This window comes from Bombina bombina, chromosome 1 (assembly GCF_027579735.1).
Source record: "Bombina bombina isolate aBomBom1 chromosome 1, aBomBom1.pri, whole genome shotgun sequence".
Lineage (NCBI taxonomy): Eukaryota > Metazoa > Chordata > Amphibia > Anura > Bombinatoridae > Bombina > Bombina bombina.
In genome coordinates, this window is record NC_069499.1 from 840284426 (window position 1) to 840306812 (window position 22387).

At 40.9% G+C, this 22387-nt stretch overlaps 1 protein-coding gene across 1 annotated transcript in view; it reads right to left on the reverse strand.

The window, feature by feature from the left end:
* Nucleotides 1–22387, reverse strand: part of PMFBP1 (polyamine modulated factor 1 binding protein 1) — a 347880-nt gene that overhangs the window by 281 nt on the left and 325212 nt on the right. Inside the window, exons 36-37 of the mRNA XM_053699461.1 lie at nucleotides 10467–10560; nucleotides 28–89 (exon numbers count right to left, since the gene is read on the reverse strand). Coding sequence (XP_053555436.1) covers nucleotides 28–89; nucleotides 10467–10560 — 156 coding nt within the window. The remainder of the gene's footprint in view (nucleotides 1–27; nucleotides 90–10466; nucleotides 10561–22387) is intronic.

The following is a 22387-nucleotide window of genomic DNA, read 5'->3' on the forward strand; positions in this document are numbered from 1 at the left end:
TTGGAAACATGCAATAACAGTACTTACCTCATTTCCTCTGTAGGTAGTTGGCGAGAACTTTGGAGTTCCAGATCTGATTTATAAAGTGTCTGCAAGGAATTCAAAATACTATTATTAGTAGTCTCAAATTTATTTCCTTATAGTTTAAAGAAACTCTGACACATGATAACCATGAGTGTTCTAATATCTCTATAGCAACAAAAAGGTGCAACTTAGGCAAATTTTAAAAATGAGAGACTTATAATTTTACCCTTAGCGGTGGTGAATCTGTTAACCAGAAAGAAGCAAAACACCCCTACATTGCAGAGCTTTACTCCCCCACATCTCTCAGCATTCCTCAGTTGTAGATATGGCCAAGCAAAGAGGAAAGTTAGAAAACAGGATAGGACTAAAGTGGATTTAAATAAAGTGCAAAAATGGGCCTGCTGCAAACTTAAATAAACAGGGTGAGGTAATCAAAAGAAACAGGTAAAGAAACATTTTGTTTGAGTCCACAAATCACATAGGATCTAATACCTATGCAGGGAAGTCCATGAGACCACTAAATATGGGGGGGGGGGGGGGCTAAAAGTTATGGGAGGGCGACTAAACAGTAATGGCAGTCTACAGAGCTTTCCTGCCAAAGGAGAGCTCAGAAGAGGCATAAATATCAAAATGGTAAAATTTAGCATAGGTATGCAGAGAGGACTAGGTAGCCACTTTACAAATCTGGTCAAGAGAAACATAATCCAAAAGTACCAAGAAGTGGCTAGTGCTCTGGTTGAGTGAGCAGCAACATGCTCAGGTGAGAACGTACCGCTATCAGATATGCCTTTCTAATCAAAGCCTGAAGCTAGATTGCTAAAGTAGTGGTAAGAAAAATGATCAATTTTGATAATTTTACTAAATTGTTTACACTTTTTGCTCTATCTGAATCATGAGAAACATTTTTTGGGTTTTGTATCCCTTTTAAACACCCCAACACACATATTTCTTGAAATACCTGCATTTCCTAATTCCAAGATTGCATTAGAAAAAACTAAATTTATGCTTACCTGATAAATTTCTTTCTTTCCGGGCATGGAGAGTCCACAACTTCATTCCAATTACTAGTGGGATATTCAAATCCTGACCAGCAGGAGGAGGCAAAGAGCACCCATCAAAGCTGTTAAGTGTAACTTCCCTTACATCCATAATCCCCAGTCATTCAGCCAAAGAAAAATGGAAAAAGAAGAAACACAAAAGGTATTGAGGTGCCTGAGGTTTACTCAAAAAAACTGCCGAATTATATTAAAAAGAGGACGGGTTGTAGACTCTCTATGCCCAGAAAGTAAGAAATTTATCAGGTAAGCATAAATTTTGTTTTCTTTCCTATGGCATGGAGAGTCCATGACTTCATTCCAATTACTAGTGGGAACCAATACCCAATCTAGAGGACACAGAATGGAAAGGGAGGGAGAACAAGGCAGGAGGACCTAACCAGAAGGCACCACAGCTTGAAGAACCTTTCTCCCAAAAGAGGCCTCAGCCGAGGCAAAAGTATCAAATTTGTAGAATTTGGAAAAAGTATGCAAAGAGGACCATGTTGCCGCCTTGCAAATCTGTTCCACAGAAGCTTCATTTTTGAAAGCCCAGGATGAGGAGACAGCCCTAGTGGAATGAGCCATAATTCTCTCAGGAGGCTGCTGTCCAGCTGGTCTCATAAACTAAACAAATAATACTTCTTAACCAGAGGGAAAGGGTAGTAGAAGTGGCCTTCTGACCTTTACGCTTGCCAGAGAAAACCACAAAGAGGGCAGAACATTGCCGAAAATCTTTAGTTGCTTGGAGGTAAAATTTTAGAGCATGCAGAACATCCAGGTTATGCAGCAAACATTCTTTCTGAGAAGAAGAATTAGGACAAAAAGAAGGAACAACAATTTCCTGATTAATATTTAGATCCTACACAACCTTAGGGAGAAACCCCAACTTAGTACGTAGGACCGCCTTATCTGCATGAAAAATAAAGGTACGGGGAAATCACACCGCAGAGCCAAAAGCTCAGGCACTCTGCGAGCAGAAGAAATAGCAAGAAGAAACAAAACCTTCCAAGATAACAATTTAATATCAACAGAATGAATCGGCTCAAACGGAGCCTGCTACAAAACTTTAAGAACAAGGTTAAGACTCCAAGGAGGAGCAACAGGTTTAAACACAGGCCTGATTCTGACCAGGGCCTGAACAAAACCTTGAACATCTGGTAAATCAGCCAGGCGTTTGTGCAAAAGAATAGACAGTGCAGATGAACCCGCAACCTTCCAGATGGAGAGCCCACTCCCCGGGGTGAAAAGTCTGTCTGCTCAGAAATTCTGCCTCCCAGTTGTCCACTCCTGGAATGTGCATGCCTGATAGACAATTGTGAGCTTCCGCCCACTGCAGAATGCAAGTCACCTCCTTCATGACCAAAGAACTCAGAGTTCCTCCCTGGTGGCTGATATAAGCCACTGAGGTGATGTTGTCCGACTGGAATCTGATAAACCGGACTAAAGATAATTGAGGCCAAGCTGTCAAGGCATTGAAGATTGCTCTCAACTCCAAGATGTTTATGGGAAGAGAAGACTCCTCCCGAGTCCACAGGCCCTGAGATTTTAGAGAGCCCCAAACTGCTCCCCAGCCTAACAGGCTGGTGTCGGTAGTCACAATCAGCCAGGAAGGTCTCAGGAAGCAAGTCCCCCGAGACAAATGTTCCTGTGAAATCCAACACGAGAGAGAATCTCTTGTTAGGGGATCTAGATCTATCCTCTGTGATAAATCTGAATGGTCTCCGTTTCTTTGACTGAGCATGCATAGTTGCAGTGGTCTCAGATGGAACCGAGCAAAAGGAATGATGTCCATGGAAGCAACCATCAGACCAATCACCTCCATGCATTGAGCCACTAATGGATGAATAGCAGACTGGAGAGAAAGGCACAAAGAAAGAAGTTTGGATTTTCTGACATCCGTCAGGAAAATCTTCATGGACAGGGAATATATGATTGTCCCTAAGAAACACACCCTTGTAGCTGAAACAAGGGAACTCTTTTCCAGATTCACTTTCCATCCGTGGGAACGTAGAAAAGACAATAACGTCTCTGTATGAGATTTTGCTAGTTGAAAAGATGACGCCTGAACCAAGATGTCGTCTAGGTAAGGTGCCACCACAATTCCCTGAGATCTGACCACAGCCAAAATGGCCCCCAGAACCTTTGTGAATATTCTGAGAGCCGTGGCAAGACCAAATGGAAGAGCAACAAACTGGAAATGCTTGTCCAAAGAGGCAAATCTCAGAAACTGGTGATGATCCCTGTGAATGGGAACATGAAGATATGAATCTTTAGGTCTATAGTCGTCATAAACTGACCTTCCTGAACCAATGGAAGAATGGAACGAATAGTTTCCATCTTGAAGGACGGAACCCTGAGAAATTTCTTGAGGCACTTTAGGTCTAGGATGGGACAGAAAGTGCCCTCCTTTTTGGGAACCACAAATAGATTTGAATAGAATCCTTGACCCTGTTCCTCTACAGGAACTGGAACAATTACTGCCAGGGAGGATAAGTCCTCTACGCAGTTTAAGAAGGCCTCCCACTTTACCTGGTTTGTGGATAATCTTGACAGGAGAAATCTGCCCCTTGGAGGGCAAGACTTGAATCCAATTCTGTAATCCTGGGATACTATGTCCACATCCCACAGATCTGGGATATTGCGTATCCAAGCTTGCTGAAAAAGAGAAAGCCTGCCCCCCACTTGATCCAAAATTGGATCGGGGGCGGACCCTTCATGCCGATTTAGAATCAGTGGAAGGATTCTTGTTTTGCTTCTCCTTATTCCATGGTTGACTGGAACGCCATGAGGTCTTGGATTTCTCTGGTTTGGAAGAAGAGGAAGACGACTTTAAAATTACGAAAGGAGCAAAAAATTAGAATTCTGGTGACCCTTAGGTCTATTCTTTTTGTCCTGAGGTAGGAAAGATCCCTTTCCACCCGTAATTTCGGAAATTATTTCCGCCAGACCAGGACCAAATAAAGTTTTACCTTTATAAGGTAAAGACAAAAGCTACCTTGAAGTTACATCAGCTGACCAAGACTTTAACCACAGAGCTCTGCAAGCTAGAACAGTGAAGCTAGACATCTTAGTTCCCAGTCTAATTACCTGCATGTTGGCATTGCAGATAAAGGTATTGGCCAGTTTAAGAGCTTTGATCCTATCTTGGATCTCCTCTATCGTAGTCTCTTCTGATATCAGCTCAGACAAGGCATCGCACAAATAAGATAATGCTCTCGCAACCATAGCAATACTTGCCACAGGTTGCCACTGTAATCCTTGATGGATGTACATCTTCTTTAATAAGTAAGCCTCTAGCTTCTTATCAACAGGATCCTTAAAAGAACAACTATACTCTAAAGGAATGGTAGTTCTTTTGTCTAGAGTAGAGATAGCTCCTTCTACTTTAGGCACAGTGCGCCAAGAGTCACAAATGGAGTCCGCAACAGGAAACCTCTTTTTAAAAACAGGGGAAGGGGAAAAAGGAACCCCTGGCTTATCCCATTCCTGAGCTATAATTTCAGACATCTTGTCTGGAACAGGAAAAACGTCCACAGATGAAAGAGAGTCATAAACTCTCTCTCTCATCTGTGGATGTTTTTCCTCCTTCAGAAGCAAATGGAGATGTTCAAGCTTAAATCTGAAATTAACTTCTTCAGATTCTGAAGAATTTCCCCCCACACATTCAGAATCTACTGAAGTATCCTCCTCATCAAACATTTGATAAAGGTTCGCCAGAGCAGACTTAGAAGGGTCAGAAACCTTACTAGTAGAAATATGTTTAGATTTCCTCTTACGCTTACCCGAAGAAGGGAAAGCAGATAAAGTTGCAGACACAGCAGAAGTTATCACTTCTGGCAAATAAACACCCACAGGAGGTTGAGAGGAACCGCAGGGCAATGCATGGGAAACAACCATAGCTTGAGACGTTTGAGGAGAAAGGTGAGGCATATCCTGAACAGCATTATCCTGAAAGACATAAGGCTCAGAAGGGAGTAATTTGCAATTTTTAAGGTCTTAGATAAGCAAGTGAAACAAAATTGCACAGGAGGTACAACCTGAGCCTCCAGACAAAGCAAACATTTGTCAAAAGTAATGGATGAACTATGGTCTGAATCCATTTTTAAATATATAGAATATATAAAATATGAGAAGTATTTAACACCAGTACGGTAAAAATAAAGCACACACCTCAACATACAAAAAGGAAAAAAGTTTTTATTTTAGCAAAAACTTCCTCACACCTCTATACCTCAGGCTGAGCTGTGGAGTCTTACCACACCGAAATCGTAGTCACTCCAGAAAATCAGCAAGTGGTATCTGATTAGATCCACTATCAGTAGGATGCCAGATTAGCAAAGTTCAGTGATCCAATCAAAGCCGGCACAGAGATAGGCAACAAGATTGCATGAGGTCTAACTTGCTCCGCATATTAAAGACGGAAGAGAGGAGGGTCACGTGATCGGACTAAAAAAAAAACCTGCGTCACTGTAAAAGCGCACGTTTTTGTCCGACCTGCATAAAACTGAAGTACACCGCACTACATCTCATAATAATAAATAAATACTTTCGACCCGTATCCTATTGTTCCAAAATTGGCTTAAATTACCCCTTTAGCCAGTCTCTCCACAAACAAACTATGGGTAATCATTATTAACCCCTTAACGTTTCCATAAAATATCACATATGCCAGTGTCTGCCAAACTGCCCACTAGAGGAATTAACCTCCAAAGTGCTGTCCTTCAATACCTAGAAGGCAAATGCACTTACCTGTGGCTCCAGCTGCAGGGCAGGAACAGCTTCTTAGGTGTGATAGATACTCCACTCTCTATCAGAGACCTAAAGAAAAAGAAAGAGCAGAGTAACCAACCCTGGCTTTCTATGAAGGGGTAGCAATAAAGTTAGAAATAAAGCAAAGACAACCTCGCCACTTTCTAACTGCTAATAGCCACCATTACTCTTACTAAAGAGATTGACATGGGCACAGCATAACCCCAATCCTTGCTTGCAGGGAAAAGTACCCATAAAAGGATTAAATATCTTTAGACATCATCTTCGCACATCCTCCATTGACAAAGGCAAAGAGAATGACTGGGGATTATGGGTAAGGGAAGTTACACTTAACAGATTTGCTGGTGTGCTCTTTGCCTCCTCATGCTGGTCAGGAGTTGAATATCCCACTAGTAATTGGAATGAAGTCGTGGACTCTCCATGCCATAGGAAAGAAAAAGTATTTTACACTTTGAGGGTTAAATCTAAATTATGAAGTAATTACCCCTGTATTACTGTTAATGGGTAAATAAATAACTCCTAAAGACCCAGCACAGTGCTTCTCTTTTTCCATCTGTGTCACAATTACTTCTACTATCCAAACTCAAACTAACTAACAATAAACCATGGGCCTCTGCATCAACACCAACCTAGATCAAGGAAAGACCTCACTTGCAGAAACATTCCCTTGGAGCTCTTGCACAACATAACCTTTTGCAATCACCTGTATCTCAGAGGGGCATCCAAATGGTTGTTCAAAATTTTCCGCTTTCAAAGCAAAATTATTCCCTCAATCACAGTAATAAGAAAATATGTCCACTAACCCTAATACAATCAGAGAAATGTCCAATTTTTAATTTCTAGTTTGTTTCACTTGCTCTGGATTCCATATAAAATACTGTATACATAGGGCAAGATTACATATGCTGCATCGCCGGTTTTTAATCGGGTATTGCTATCACATATACGTGCCGCATATAAATGCGGCTTGTATATTTCACCCGTCGCCCGCAAATTTGACTCCTATAAGCTAACATAGAACCGTGTCGTTAATCGATATCACATATTCAGCGCAAGGACTTACCCGGCGAAAATGGAGAAATTTTACTCCATTTTCACCTCGCCACACATAGGCAGGTGCAGCAAGCCTTACGCCGAAAATGTGAGCACCGTAACTACCTGAAAATATTAACTAACCCACCGCAATAACCAATAAAGTATATTAACCCCTAATCCGCCAACCCCCACATCGCAATATGCCTTATTAAACTATTAAACCCTAATCCGCCAAACCCCCACATTGCCATTTACCTATTATCCCCTAATCCGCCAACCCCCATATCGCGAAGTATCTTATAAACATATTAACCCATAATCCGACAAACCCCCACATTGCCATCTACCTATTATCCCCTAATCCGCCAACCCCCATATCGCGAAGTATCTTATAAACATATTAACCCCTAATCCGACAAACCCCCACAACGCAATAAACCTAATAAATCTATTAACTCCTAAACCACCAAACCCCCACAACACAAATAACTAATTAAATTACTAAACCCCCTAACCTAACACCCCCTAAATTAACCCCAATTACCTAAAATTAAGGTTAATTTTAGATTAACTTAAATTTAGTTTTTTTATTTTTAAAGTAATGTTTTTTATTTTAATTGTAATTTAGTATTTTTTAATTTTAGGTAATTTAGGTTAATTTAGGGGGTGTTAGGTAAGGGGGCTTAGTAATTTTATTAGTTATTTCCGTTGTGGGGGTGTTTCGGTTTAGTGGTTAATAGGTTAAATTAGGTTTAATGCGTTGTGGGATGATGGTAGATTAGGGGTTAATAGTGTAATTAGGTAGTTGGCGTTGTGGGTGAATGGCGGATTAGGGGTTAATACATTTATTAGTTAGATTGCGATGTGGGGGGGTTAATACATTTATTATTAGTTCTGATATGGGGGTGATGCCGTATATAGGGGTTTTACATGTCGGGTTTATTTTTGGGAGGTGGATTAGACTTTTACGGGAGATTTTACTTTTTTTTTTCTTAGGCACCGGCAGTTTCTAAAGTGCCGTAAGTCACTGGCGACTCCAGAAATTTGTATTTACGCACATTTCTGTACATCGCTAGTTTATCCAACTTACGACAGTTTATGAACTGCCGGCGGGGTTTATTGGATTCCTCGATGTGCGAGGCGAAATTACGGGCGACGCGGGTTTCAGCAGTTACCCTGAAGCCTGCGCCGTATATGTAATCTCATCCATAAGTGGCTGCTAACTCTAACTAAGTCTTAGTTTTTGCAACTATGAATCTCAGGTTACACAAATATTCCATTACTACTGCAGTTTATTGTATAGAAAATAAAAAGCAAGAAAAGCAAAGGCAGTTATGGTACCTTTACAACATTATCTATTGGCTGAATACATTCTACTTAAATTTATTGAGGAAGGCAGTTAATTTCTATGCCAAAATACATAGAGCTACCAGCATTCCTGTACATTATTTATAGACCATTTTATTTGTTAGAGCTACATTTTTGTGCCATGCCCTTTAATAGGGAATATTTTAATTGCATAGCACTACGCGTTTTTTTTTTCTTGTTTTTTTTAAAATAATGTCTCTAAATGATATACCGTTGGAAGCAATAATGACTGGATTACCAATGAGATTGCAGTGTCATTTACACTCCGGGAACTTGTGAAATTGAATGGTGAATGAACCATAGTTATTTCTTCTTTTTGTTTCTATCCAGGGATCCATGTTGTGCTCTGGTCTAAAATGTATTTTGGCTTAACCTTGTAATACTGAATTGTGAATGGAACTGTGGTACTCAAGTCCTTAAATTGAGTAAAATAAGCCAATAAAAGTTGTGTGTAGACTGAAGTTTAACATAAATGTAACACAAATCAAGGATCATAAAGTGAGAATAAAGAAAAAGGCAAACTCAGAGATAGACCAGGTAGCCAATTTGAGACAAACAAAGCATGACAAACTTGTACTTGGAAATGCACCACTAAGCAATTTGAGAAGAAAAGAGACAGTCTACAAAAAAACTTGAGATTTAAAAACTTGAGAGTAGCAATTATTTGTCTTGTACACAGCCTCTTCTAATGCGCATGGAGGAAATTCCCTATTGCAAAGACAAGTCAGACGGTTAAATGAGAAGCAGTTAGATTTGAATATAAATGTAATTGCATACAGTAAAGGACAAAAAGGGGCACTAAAGTCAGTGTTCTGCTCGGGACCTTTAAAGTTGGCGCAACACCCGGCTAAAATTCTAGCCAAGATTAAGCTAAAATGAGCTAATAATAAAAATGTTCAATTATCATTAAATACATTTATGTTAAATTGTTTAATTAATTTGTGCTTTTGGATAGCAGAACATTATATTATATTAGAAAACATTACACTGGCCCTACCCGACTACTTAAAGGGACAGTCTACACTAAAATTGTTATTGTTTAAAAAGATAGATAACGCCTTTACTTCCCATTCCCCAGTTTTTCACAACCAACATTGTTATATTAATATACTTTATAACCTTTAAACCTCTAAATTTCTGCCTGTTTCTAAGCCACTACAGACAGCCTCTCATCACATGCTTTTATATTTGCTTTTCACAACAGGAGACTGTTAGTTCATGTGAGTCATATATATATATATATATATATATATATATATATATATATATATATAAAAACATTGTGTTCACGCCGAGGAGTTATTTAAAAGTTAGCACAACACAGTACTAAATGAAAGTCAATAGATAATAATTAAAAAGTCATGTGATCAGGGGGCTGTCAGAAGGTAATCACAGAGGTAAAAAGTATATTAAAATGAATGCGTTGGTTATGCAAATCTAGGGAATGGGTTATAAAGGGATTATCTATCTTTTAAAACAATAAAAATTCTATTGTAGACTGTCCCTTTAATAGTGACACTTGGTAGGCAGCATTTTCTGTGGAGAACAATGAAAGTCCAAATTAAACTTTCATGATTCATTCACATGTATTGCCATTATAAAACTACACATTTCCTGATGCACCAACTCTGAGTGAATGTTCTATTTTTCGCCTCTAGTAAATACGCATCCTCTTTTACCTGAGAGAACGTCTGCTTTCCATCTTCACTAGTTTTCCCCCCATTATCTCACTCTCCAACTGCCGTATGTTAAAGCATTACACGTAACATACAGCCTTTTGGAGGATATACTTGTTTGATGCTGGTTTCCCACTGTGTTAATAGATTGCATATAGGTGAAAGGGACACTAAACCCAAACAAATTCTTTCCTGATTCAGTTAGAGCATGTAATTTTAAACATTCAAATTTACTTCTATTATCTAATTTGTTTTATTTTTTTAGATATCCTTTGTTGAAGAAATAGCAATGCATATGGGTGAGCCAATCACAGGAGGCACCTATGTGCACCCACCAATCAGCAGATACTAATCCTATCTAGATATGCTTTTTAGCAAAGAATATCAAGAGAATGAAACAAATTAGATAATAGAAGTAAATTAGAAAGTTGTTTAAAATTCCACACTCTTTCTAAATCATGAAAGAAAAAAATGTGGGTTTCATGTCCCTTTAAGTTGTATGGAATTGCGTTGCTGGAAATATCTTAAACGTTTTGACTTTTCACTTCTGACCTACCTTATAACATTCATTTTCTGTCCGTCTCTCTTCTCTTTGATTCCGCAGGTGTTTGCTCTCCTGTTGCAGTTTATGCATCCGTTCTAGAATGTGACTGTTAACAAGATCAATAGGAGCCAATCAACATAAAACCTTTTACAGACCCAGAGGGAAAGTGAAGAATTGTATGACAAAATCTGTTAAACTTTATCATTCCTTTAAAGGTTTGATTTTTGCCTACAAGAAGGGAAGCAATGAATACTGCACCTTTAGCAAAATTAAGGATTATTACTACAGTGTGATTCAGTTCTTGATAAAGCCCTTTTTATAATTATATAAAGGAAGACAGCACATGGGACAGTATACACCAATTTTCATATAACTGCATGTAATAGACACTACTATAAAGAAGACTTTGCACAGATACTGATCTAAAAATCCAGTATAAAACTGTTTAAAAACTTACTTAGAAGCTCCCAGTTTAGCACTCTAGAGGAGGTATTGCTGGGACACCCACTGAAAGGGGCTGGAAAGTAAAAAAAGCAGACACTCCCCCTTCCCCAATAATTCATATATACTTCAAACCGGTGCTTTTTTTATGTACAAAAAATAAAAAAGGTCCGGTACTCATTAACTATTGTACTCCGTAACTTTGAGAAAGGCAAAGGGACAACGTTATTTACAATACTTGATATAGTTTGCCCCCTCTTGTGAAAACTAGAGTATTTATATGACAATTACAAATGTTACTGTTATGAGATATCAGAGGTGGGGGTACTCAGTACTGGTGAGCACTGCCACAAAAACAGAATTTATGCTTACCTGATAAATTACTTTCTCTTGCGGTGTATCCAGTCCACGGATTCATCCTTTACTTGTGGAATATTCTCATTCCCTACAGGAAGCAGCAAAGAGAGCACACAGCAAAGCTGTCCATATAGCTCCCCCTCTAGCTCCACCCCCCAGTCATTCGACCAAAGGTTAGGAAGAAAAAGGAGAAACCATAGGGTGCAGTGGTGACTGTAGTTTAAACAAAAAATTTTTTACCTGACTTAAATGCCAGGGCGGGCCGTGGACTGGATACACCGCAAGAGAAAGTAATTTATCAGGTAAGCATAAATTCTGTTTTCTCTTGCAAGGTGTATCCAGTCCACGGATTCATCCTTTACTTGTGGGATACCAATACCAAAGCTTTAGGACACGGATGAAGGGAGGGAACAAGACAGGTACCTTAAACGGAAGGCACCACTGCTTGCAAAACCTTTCTCCCAAAAATAGACTCCGAAGAAGCAAAAGTATCAAATTTGTAAAATTTGGCAAAAGTATGCAGTGAAGACCAAGTCGCTGCCTTACAAATCTATTCAACAGAAGCCTCATTTTTGAAAGCCCATGTGGAAGCCACTGCTCTGGTAGAATGAGCAGTAATTCTTTCAGGAGGCTGCTGGCCAGTAGTCTCATAGGCCAAACGGATGATGCTTTTCAGCCAAAAGGAAAGAGAGGTAGCAGTCGCTTTCTGACCTCTCCTCTTACCAGAATAGATAACAAACAAGGAAGATGTTTGTCTGAAATCCTTAGTTGCTTGTAAATAGAACTTTAAAGCACGAACTACATCAAGATTGTGTAATAGACGTTGCTTCTTCAAAGATGGATTAGGACACAGAGAAGGAACAACTATTTCCTGGTTAATATTCTTGTTAGAAAAACCTTTAGGAAGAAAACCAGGCTTGGTATGCAAAACTACCTTATCTGCGTGGAACACCAGGTAAGGTGAATCACACTGTAAGGCAGATAATTCTGAAACTCTTCGAGCAGAAGAGATAGCTATCAAAAACAAAACTTTCCAAGATAACAACTTAATGTCTATGGAATGTAAAGGTTCAAACAGAACCCCTTGAAGAACTGAAAGAACTAGATTCAAACTCCATGGCGGAGCCTCAGGTTTATAGACAGGCTTGATTCTGACTAAAGCCTGAGCAAACGCTTAAACGTCTGGTACCTCTGCCAGACGCTTGTGTAACAGGATAGACAAAGCAGATATTTGTCCTTTTAAGGAACTAGCTGACAATCCTTTCTCCAGTCCTTCTTGGAGAAAGGACAATATCCTGGGAATCCTAATCTTACTCCATGAGTAACCCTTGGATTCACACCAACAAAGATATTTCCGCCATATCTTATGGTAGATTTTCCTGGTGACAGGCTTTCTAGCCTGAATCAGAGTATCTATAACTGACTCAGAGAACCCACGCTTTGATAGAATTAAGCGTTCAATCTCCAAGCAGTCAGACGCAGAGAAACTAAATTTGGATGCTTGAACGGACCCTGTATTAGAAGATCCTGCCTCATTGGCAGTGTCCATGGTGGGACAGATGACATGTCCACTAGGTCTGCATACCAAGTCCTGCATGGCCACGCAGGCGCTATCAGAATCACTGAAGCCTTCTTCTGCTTGATTCTGGCAACCAGACGCGGGAGGAGAGGAAACGGTGGAAAAACATAAGCCAGATTGAAGGACCAAGGCGCTGCTAGAGCATCTATCAATACCGCCTTGGGATCCCGGGACCTGGACCCGTAGAGAGGAAGTTTGGTGTTCTGACGGGACGCCATCAGATCCAACTCTGGGGTGCCCCATAGCTGAGTCAGCTGGACAAATACCTCCGGGTGGAGTTCCCACTCCCCCGGGTGAAAAGTCTGACGACTTAGAAAATCCGCCTCCCAGTTGTCTACTCCTGGGATGTGAATTGCTGAGAGATGGCAGGAGTGATCCTCCGCCCACCTGATTATTTTGGTTACTTCCGTCATCGCTAGGGAACTCTTTGTTCCCCCCTGATGATTGACATAAGCTATAGTCGTGATGTTGTCCGACTGAAATCTGATGAATTTGGCCGCCGCTAGTTGAGGCCATGCCTGAAGAGCATTGAATATCGCCCTCAGTTCCAGAATGTTTATCGGGAGAAGAGTTTCATCCCGAGACCATAAGCCCTGAGCTTCCAGGGAGTCCCAGACCGCACCCCAGCCTAACAGACTGGCGTCGGTCGTTACGATGATCCACTCTGGCCTGCAGAAACATATTCCTTGAGACAGGTGATCCTGAGACAACCACCAGAGAAGAGAATCTCTGGTCTCCTGGTCCAACTGAATTTGAGGAGACAAATCTGCATAATCCCCATTCCACTGTTTGAGCATGCATAATTGCAGTGGTCTGAGGTGTATCCGAGCAAAAGGGACTATGTCCATTGCCGCAACCATTAGTCCGATTGTCTCCATGCACTGAGCCACAGATGGCCGAGGAATGGAATAAAGAGCTCGGCAATTAGTTAAGAGTTTTAGCTTTCTGACCTCCGTCAGAAATATTTTCATTTCTACCGAGTCTATCAGGGTTCCTAGGAATGGAACTCTTGTGAGGGGGGAGAGAGAACTCTTTTTGATGTTCACCTTCCACCCGTGAGACCTCAGAAAGGCCAATACAGTCTCCATGTGAGACTTGGTTCTTTGGAAAGTTGACGCCTGAATTAAGATGTCGGCTAGGTAAGGCGCCACTGCTATGCCCCGTGGTCTTAGAACCGCCAGGAGGGACCCTAGCACCTTTGTGAAAATTCTGGGAGCAGTGGCCAACCCGAAAGGAAGAGCCAAAAACTGAAAATGCTTGTCCAGAAAGGCGAACCTGAGAAACTGGTGATGATCTTTGTGGATAGGAATGTGCAGATACACATCCTTTAGATCCACGGTAGTCATATATTGACCCTCCTGGATCATTGGTAAGATTGTCCGAATGGTCTCCATCTTGAATGATGGGACTCTGAGGAATTTGTTTAGAATTTTGAGATCCAGGATTGGTCTGAAAGTTCCTTCTTTTTTTGGGAACCATAAACAGGTTTGAGTAAAACCCCAGTCCTTGTTCTGCAATTGGAACTGGGTGGATCACTCCCATTGTATGTAGATCTTCTACACAGCGTAAAAACGCCTCTTTCTTTGTCTGATCTGTAGACAGACGAGAAATGTGGAACCTTCCCCTTGGAGGAGAGTCCTTGAATTCTAGAAGGTATCCCTGGGCTACAATCTCTAATGCCCAAGGATCGTGTACATCTCTTGCCCAGGCCTGAGCGAAGAGAGAGAGTCTGCCCCCTACTAGATCCAGTCCCGGATCGGGGGCTACCCCTTCATACTGTCTTGGTGGCAGCTGCAGGCTTTTTGGCCTGTTTACCCTTATTCCAGCCCTGGTAAGGTTTCCAGTTTGCCTTGAGCTGTGAAGCGTTACCCTCTTGCTTTGCAGCCGGAGAGGATGAAGCGGGGCCGTTCCTGAAATTGCGAAAGGAACGAAAATTAGCTTTGTTCTTTGTTTTAAAGGCTTTGTCCTGAGGGAGAGCATGGACTTTTCCCCCGGTGATATCTGATATAATCTCTTTTAATTCAGGCCCGAATAGGGTCTTCCCTTTGAAAGGAATGTTCAAAAGATTGGATTTAGACGACACATCGGCCGACCAGGACTTTAGCCATAGCACCCTGCGCGCCAAAATGGCGAAACCTGAATTTTTCGCCGCTAACTTAGCTATTTGGAAAGCGGCGTCAGTGATAAAAGAATTAGCTAGCTTTAGAGCCTTAATTCTATCCATAATTTCCTCATATGAGGTCTCCGTCTGGAGCGAGTCTTCCAGCGCCTCAAACCAGAACGCAGCTGCAGTAGTTACAGGAATAATGCAGGCAATAGGTTGGAGAAGAAAACCTTGTTGAACAAAAATTTTCTTAAGTAAACCCTCTAATTTTTTATCCATAGGGTCTTTAAAAGCACAACTGTCTTCAATTGGTATGGTTGTGCGTTTAGCTAGTGTAGAAACAGCCCCCTCCACCTTAGGGACCGTCTGCCACGAGTCCCGCATGGTGTCAGATATGGGGAACATTTTCTTAAAAACAGAAGGGGGGACAAAAGGGACACCTGGCCTATCCCACTCCCTAGTAACGATATCCGCAATCCTCTTAGGGACCGGAAACGCATCCGTGTAAACAGGGACCTCTAGGTACTTGTCCATTTTACACAATTCCTCTGGGATCACCAAAGGGTCACAGTCATCCAGAGTAGCTAATACCTCCCTAAGTAAAACACGGAGGTGTTCTAGTTTAAATTTAAAAGCCAATGTATCTGAATCTGTCTGGGGAGGAACCCTTCCTGAATCAAAGACTTCTCCCTCAGACATCAAATCCCTCGCTCCCACTTCAGAGCGTTGTGAGGGTATATCGGATACGGCTACCAAAGCGTCAGAATGCTCATAATCTGTTCTTAAAACGGAGCTATCACGCTTTGCAGGTAACACGGGCAGTTTAGATAAGAAGGCTGTAAGAGAATTATCCATGACTGCCGCTAAGTCTTGTAATGTAAAAGGGTTAGACGCACTAGAGGTACTAGGCGTCGCTTGCGCGGGCGTAACTGGTTGTGACACTTGGGGAGAGGCAGACGGGCTACCCTCGTTACCTTCAGTCTGAGAATCATCTTGGGCCACATTCTTAAGTGCAACAATATGATCTTTAAAGTGTATAGACATATCAGTACAAGTGGGACACATTCTGAGAGGGGGTTCCACCATGGCTTCTAAACACATTGAACAAGGATTTTCCTTAGTGTCAGACATGTTTAACAGACTAGTAGAGTACACAAACAGGCTTGGAATCACTTTAATCAAATAAAAAAAACAATTTGAAAAAAACGTTACTGTGCCTTTAAGAGATAAAAAGAGCACACAATTTTACACAACAGTGAAAAATGCAGCAATCTTTCTGAAATTTTCACAGTATGTAGCTAAAGCCTTAATTAGATTGCACCCCAAGTTTCAAAACGATTAAACCCTTAATGCCCAAACCGGAGCAGCCTAAAGCCAACACCTGGTTAAATCACTACAGAACCTTGCCACAGCCTTGCTGTGGCCCTACCTTCCCTTAGGGATCAGATTTGGGGGAATATAGCATCTTTTAGGCCCTCAAACATCAGCAGGACCGTCCATGTGAAACAGCATGAACTTATCTGCAATTCTAAGTGCGCATCTGAGGCAATTGGGCCCCTCCCACTCTACTCCGGAGCTGTGAGGCCTAGTAAATCACTCCTAAGTGACTAAAAAACAGCCATGTGGTAATAACCCCAGAAATAACCCAAAAGGGCTTTCAAAGTGTCTTGCAAAACGATTTTTCCTTAGCCAAACAATCGATTGCCCTGAATAAGTGTCAACCAATATATTAGCCCTATTATGTAAGCATTCAATTCCTTACTAAGTCTGTGAACAAAGCTTACCCTCCCCTCATGGGGATATTGTCAGTCTCTTCTAGCATTATCTCAGTCTTGTCTAGAAATAAATGACTGAACATACCTTATTGCAGATTACCCTGCAAACTGTTCCCCCCAACTGATGTTTTCTGGTACTCTTCAGTCCTGTGTGGGAAAAGCAGTGGATTTTAGTTACAACATGCTAAAATCATTTTCCTCTCAGCAGAAATCTTCATCACTTTTCTGCTAGAGAGTAAATAGTACAAACCGGTACCATTTAAAATAACAAACTTTTGATTGAAGATAATAAAACTACAATTCTAACACCACATTCACTTTACACTCCCGAGAGAGACCCTAGTGCTTAGAGCCAGCAAAGAGAATGACTGGGGGATGGAGCTAGAGGGGGAGCTATATGGACAGCTTTGCTGTGTGCTCTCTTTGCTACTTCCTGTAGGGAATGAGAATATCCCACAAGTAAAGGATGAATCCGTGGACTGGATACACCTTGCAAGAGAAAAGGTCCTGCTTCAAACAAATTCAAAGAACTTTAAATATTTTGAGACTGTGCAAAAAACGTTGGATTATTTGAAATTTGTGAACTTGGAAAATTGTGGGCTTCTCAGCTCAAAAGACATTTTAAAAGTACAAACCCCAAAATCGACAAGTCTAACACTGCTATATTCTTTGCTCACTCTGGTGACTCATATATGTCCCTTATTGGCCTGAGCATAAAAAAAAAAAATCATAAAGAAAATCTAGGTTTCAACATGGCAGCCCCCATTACACAATGGAGACATTTTTTACACTTCCTTTTTTAAGCATGTTCCTGCTTTATTAAAAGGTAAAGTAATGACTACTCAGAGCAAGTTTACCATTAAAATATATCCCTTTATTGGTATATGAGCAGTGGAATTGAGAAACACTGTTCAAGATGTTGAGGCAATTATATGGTAAATACATTATTTTCATTTTTAGGTGTCTGAGCAGTTGATTTAATATTTTGGAACCCATTTGCCAAATACATGGATGCTTTTAAAAACAATGCACTTAAAGGGATAGAAAGGTCAACATGGGTGTTTTTCAATTTTAAATATAATACATTTTTGCATTATACTTCCATTAGCAAAAATGCTTCTAGTACAAGTTATTACAGTTTTTCAGTGGCATACGCACATGTTTTGTGTGTGCCTCGTGCACCAGTATTCTAACAGCACACATTCTCTGAGAGTCAGCAGTAGCTTTCATGACAGACATTAAAGGGACACTGAACCCAATTTTTTTTCTTTCATGATTCAGATAGAGCATGCAATTTTAAGCAACTTTCTAATTTACTCCAATTATCAATTTTTCTTCGCTCTCTTGCTATCTTTATTTGAAAAAGAAGACATCTAAGCTAAGGAGCCAGCCAATTTATGTTTTAGTACCCTGGACAGCAATTGTTTATTGGTGTGTGAATTTATCCAACAATCAGCAAGAACAACCTAGGTTGTTCACCAAAAATGGGCCGGCATCTAAACTTACATTCTTGCTTTTCAAATAAAGATACCAAGAGAATGATGAAAATTTGATAATAGGAGTAAATTAGAAAGTTGCATGTTCTATCTGAATCACGAAAGAAAAAATTTGGGTTCAGTGTCCCTTTAAGTCTTCACAGACATAATACACATCACCACCAGCTCTCTTAGCTTGAATATTGGTGCACCAGCTTGCACAGCATATGCGTGTATGCCGCTGAATAATATTTACTAGAAGAATTTTTGCTACATTGCAAAAATGCATCCATGCACCTCTCTACACCTTTAAGAAAAATGTGCATATTACCCTAAATTAGGGGAGACCACTGCTCTCCTATAGTATATGTAGTTTGTTGTGCAATTCGAGTGGCTTTACTAATCCTACTAAGAGTGAGTTGAACCACACGTCAAGTATGTGTCCAGTGATTGTAGGTTTAGTAGAAAAATATGGGACATCAACAATTCAGTTATACAGAAACTAGAATTTCCTTGTAATAAATTTGTCAAAATCAAATTTCTGATAGTACATCCATTACAATCATAGTCCAATTCAACCAAAAGCCATAACAAATAGAGTTTATGTATTTAAAAGCAGATTAAAGGGAACATTTAATCAGGCAAGCAGCTGATTGGAGAGCAGTGGATTCAAAGTTCCTGCAGGAGCACCCTTTCAAATGGGTTGGGTTCTCTCTTCTACGCCGACTGGGAGGATAGTTTCTGATACTCAGCCTCTTGGTTACAAGGTTTTTTTTATAGCCACTACTACTGCAGTATTACAATTTCCCGTATAAATCTCATTTTAACCTATAAATGTACACTATATAAATATGATCATCTAAATGTACATTTCATTGATGAAGTGGAGATTTAAAAGCTGTTAAAGTGATTGTAAAGTTTAACGAATTAAAGCCCAGTATCTAAAAATGCTCTTAAAAACAGGGGCACTTTAATTTTTTTTAATACTTACCTTTTTGTTACTGTAAACAAACTGGCGATCCTACGCCCTAATCTTCTTCTGAATTTTGCATATGAATGACGATCGCTAGTTTATTTAAAGTAACGAAAAGGTAACTATTTTTTTGCTCAGAAAATCCGCCTCCCAGTTTTCCACTCCTGGAATGTGGATGGCAGACAGAAGACAATTGTGAGTTTCCGCCCACTGAATAATCCGAGACACCTCTTTCATAGCCAAGGAACTCCAAATTCCTCCCTGGTGGTTGATGAAAGCTACAGAGGTGATGTTGTCCGACTGGAATCTGATAAACCGGGCTAAAGACAACTGAGGCCAGGCCACAAGAGCATTGAAGATATCTCTCAACTCCAAGATATTTATAAGAAGAGAAGACTCCTCTCGAGTCCATAGGCCCTGAGCCTTTAGCGAGTCCCAAACTGCTCCCCAGCCTAGCAGGCTGGCGTCCGTGGTTACAATCACCCAGGAGGGTCTCTAGAAGCATGTTCCTGGAGACAGATGATCCTGAGATATCCACCACGAAAGAGAGTCGATTGTCAACTGGTCCAGATCTATCCTCTGGGACAGATCTGAATGGTTTCCGTTACATTGTCTGAGCATGCATAGCTCTCAAATGGAAACGAGCAAAAGGAACGATGTCCATGGAGGCGACCAATGACCTCCATGCATTGAGCTACTGACGGCCGGACAGTAGACTGAAGAGAGAGGCAAGAAGAGATCATTTTTGCTTTTCTGACCTCGTCAGAAAAATCTTCATAGATAGGGAATCTATGATGGTCCCTAAAAAAACCACCCTTGTATCCAGAACAAGAAAACTTTTCCAGATTCACTTTCCATCCGTGGAAACGAAGAAAAGACAACAAGATCTCTGTATGAGATTTTGCTAGTTGAAAAGATGGCGCCTGAACCAAGATGTCGTCCAGATAAGGTGCCACCGCGATTCCCTGAGACCTGACAACTGCTAAAAGAGCCCCCAGAACTTTAAAAAAAATTCTGGGAGCTGTGGCAAGGCCAAATGGGAGAGCTACAAACTGAAAGTGCTTGTCCAGGAAAGCGAATCTCAGGAATTTGTGATGATCCCTGTGGATGGGAACATGAATATACGCATCTTTCAGGTCTATGGTCGTCATGAACTGACCCTTCATAATGGAACATATGGTTTCCATTATGAAGGACGGTACCCTGAGAAATTTGTTGAGACACTTCAGGTCTAAAATGGGACGAAAAGTTGCCTCTTTTTTGGGAACCATAAACATTTGAATAAAATCCTGGGCCCTGTTCCCTTAGTGGAACTGGAACAATCACTCCCATGGAGAAAAGGTCCTGAATGCAGCTCAAGAAGGCCTCTCTTTACCTGGTCTACAGATAATCTTGAAAGGAGAAATCTGCCCCTGGGAGGACAAGTCTTGAAGTCTATTTTGTAACCCTGGGATGCTATGTCCACAGCCCAAGGGTCTGGGCCATCGCATATCCATGCTTGTTAAAAAAAGGAAAGTCTGCCCCCCACTTGATCCAGTACCGGACCGGGGGCGGACCCTTCATGCTGACTTAGTCTTAGGGCTTCTTTGATTGTTTCCCCTTATTCCAAGACTGATTGGGTCTCCAAGAAGACTTGGACTACTCCGACTTGGAAGAGGAAGACTTCTGACCTTTGAAGTTATGAAAGGAGTGGAAATTAGAATTTTGACGCCCCTTAGGTCTATTCTTCTTGTCTTGTGGTAGAAAGGACCCTTTTCTACCAGTAATTTCAGAAATTATCTCTGCCAGACCAGGACCAAACAGGGTCTTACCATTGAAAAGTGAAAAAGTTATGGAGATTAGGCGCTTAATCTGCAAAAGGGATAAAGGTGTGTATGGAGGTCGTTAGCTAAATATGTAGAAAAAAATCTGGGAAGTAGATAGTAGGAGAATAGGGCAAGGGATATTAACTCTTAAGCGCTAGTTTATTTAACCCCCTTTTTTTGCTAGGGTCTTACCATTGTAAGGTACCGACAGAAGCTTGGACTTGGAGGTAACATCAGCTGACCAAGATTTCAGCCACAAAGCCCTGCGGGCTAGAACAGTGAAGCCAGACATCTTGGCTCCCAGTCTAATTACTTGAATGTTCGCTTCAGAAAGAAAGGAATTGGCTAGTTTGAGGGCCTTAATCCTATCCTCCAACGGATTTTCCTCTAAAACCAACTCCGACAAAGCATTGCACCAATAAGATGCTGCACTTGCCACTGTGGCAATACAGACTGCCGGTTGCCATTATAGACCCTGATGAACATACATTTTCTTTAAATAAGCCTCCAGCTTTTAGTCCATGGGATCCTTAAAGGAACAGCTATCCTCAATAGGAATCGTGGTTTTCAAAGCCAAAATAAAAATAGCCCCTTCTACCTTAGGCACTGTGCGCCATGAGTCTTGGAGTCAGCAACAGGAAACATCTTTTTAAAAATGGGAGAAGGGGAGAAATATAGCCCTGGCTTATCCCACTCCTGTGCAATGATCTCCGACACACGGTCTGGAACAAGAAACACTTCCATAGGGGAAGGAACATCATAGTATTTGTTAAGTTTACTAGATTTCTTAGGGTTGAAAGCGACAGAAGAATCAGAGTCGTCGAAAGTAGCCAGTACCTCCTTTAACAGTACACGGAGGTGTTCAAGCTTAAATCTGAAGTTTACCTCTTCAGAGTCAGTCAAAGGAATTATACTGACCGAATCTGAGATTTCACCCTCAGAAGCTACTGAGGTATCCGCCTCATCAGACATAGGTCCTTAGCAGCAGCAGAGGCGACTGACACCTTAATATCAGAAACATTTTTAAGATTTTATCTTGCGCTTCCCCAACATGGGAAAAACAGATAATGCAGCAGATACCGCAAAAGATATCTGAGCCGCAAAAATTACAGGCAAATATATGCCTCTAGGGGGCTAAGAGGAACTGCAGGGCCATTGAGGCTTGGGACGTTTGAGGAGAAAGCTGTGGCATTGCCTGAACAGCATCATCCTGGGAGACAATAGGCTCAGAGAGCAACAATTTATCTTTACATTCTAGCGTTCTAGCTAAACATGTAGCACAAAATTGCATAAGCAAAACAATTTTGGCCTCTAGACAGAAAAGACATTTATCAAATGAAACAGATTCTTGATCCATGTCTATAATTGAAAAAAAAAATACCTAAAAATTAAATGAAAAATTAAAATTTTCAAAATAAGGATTA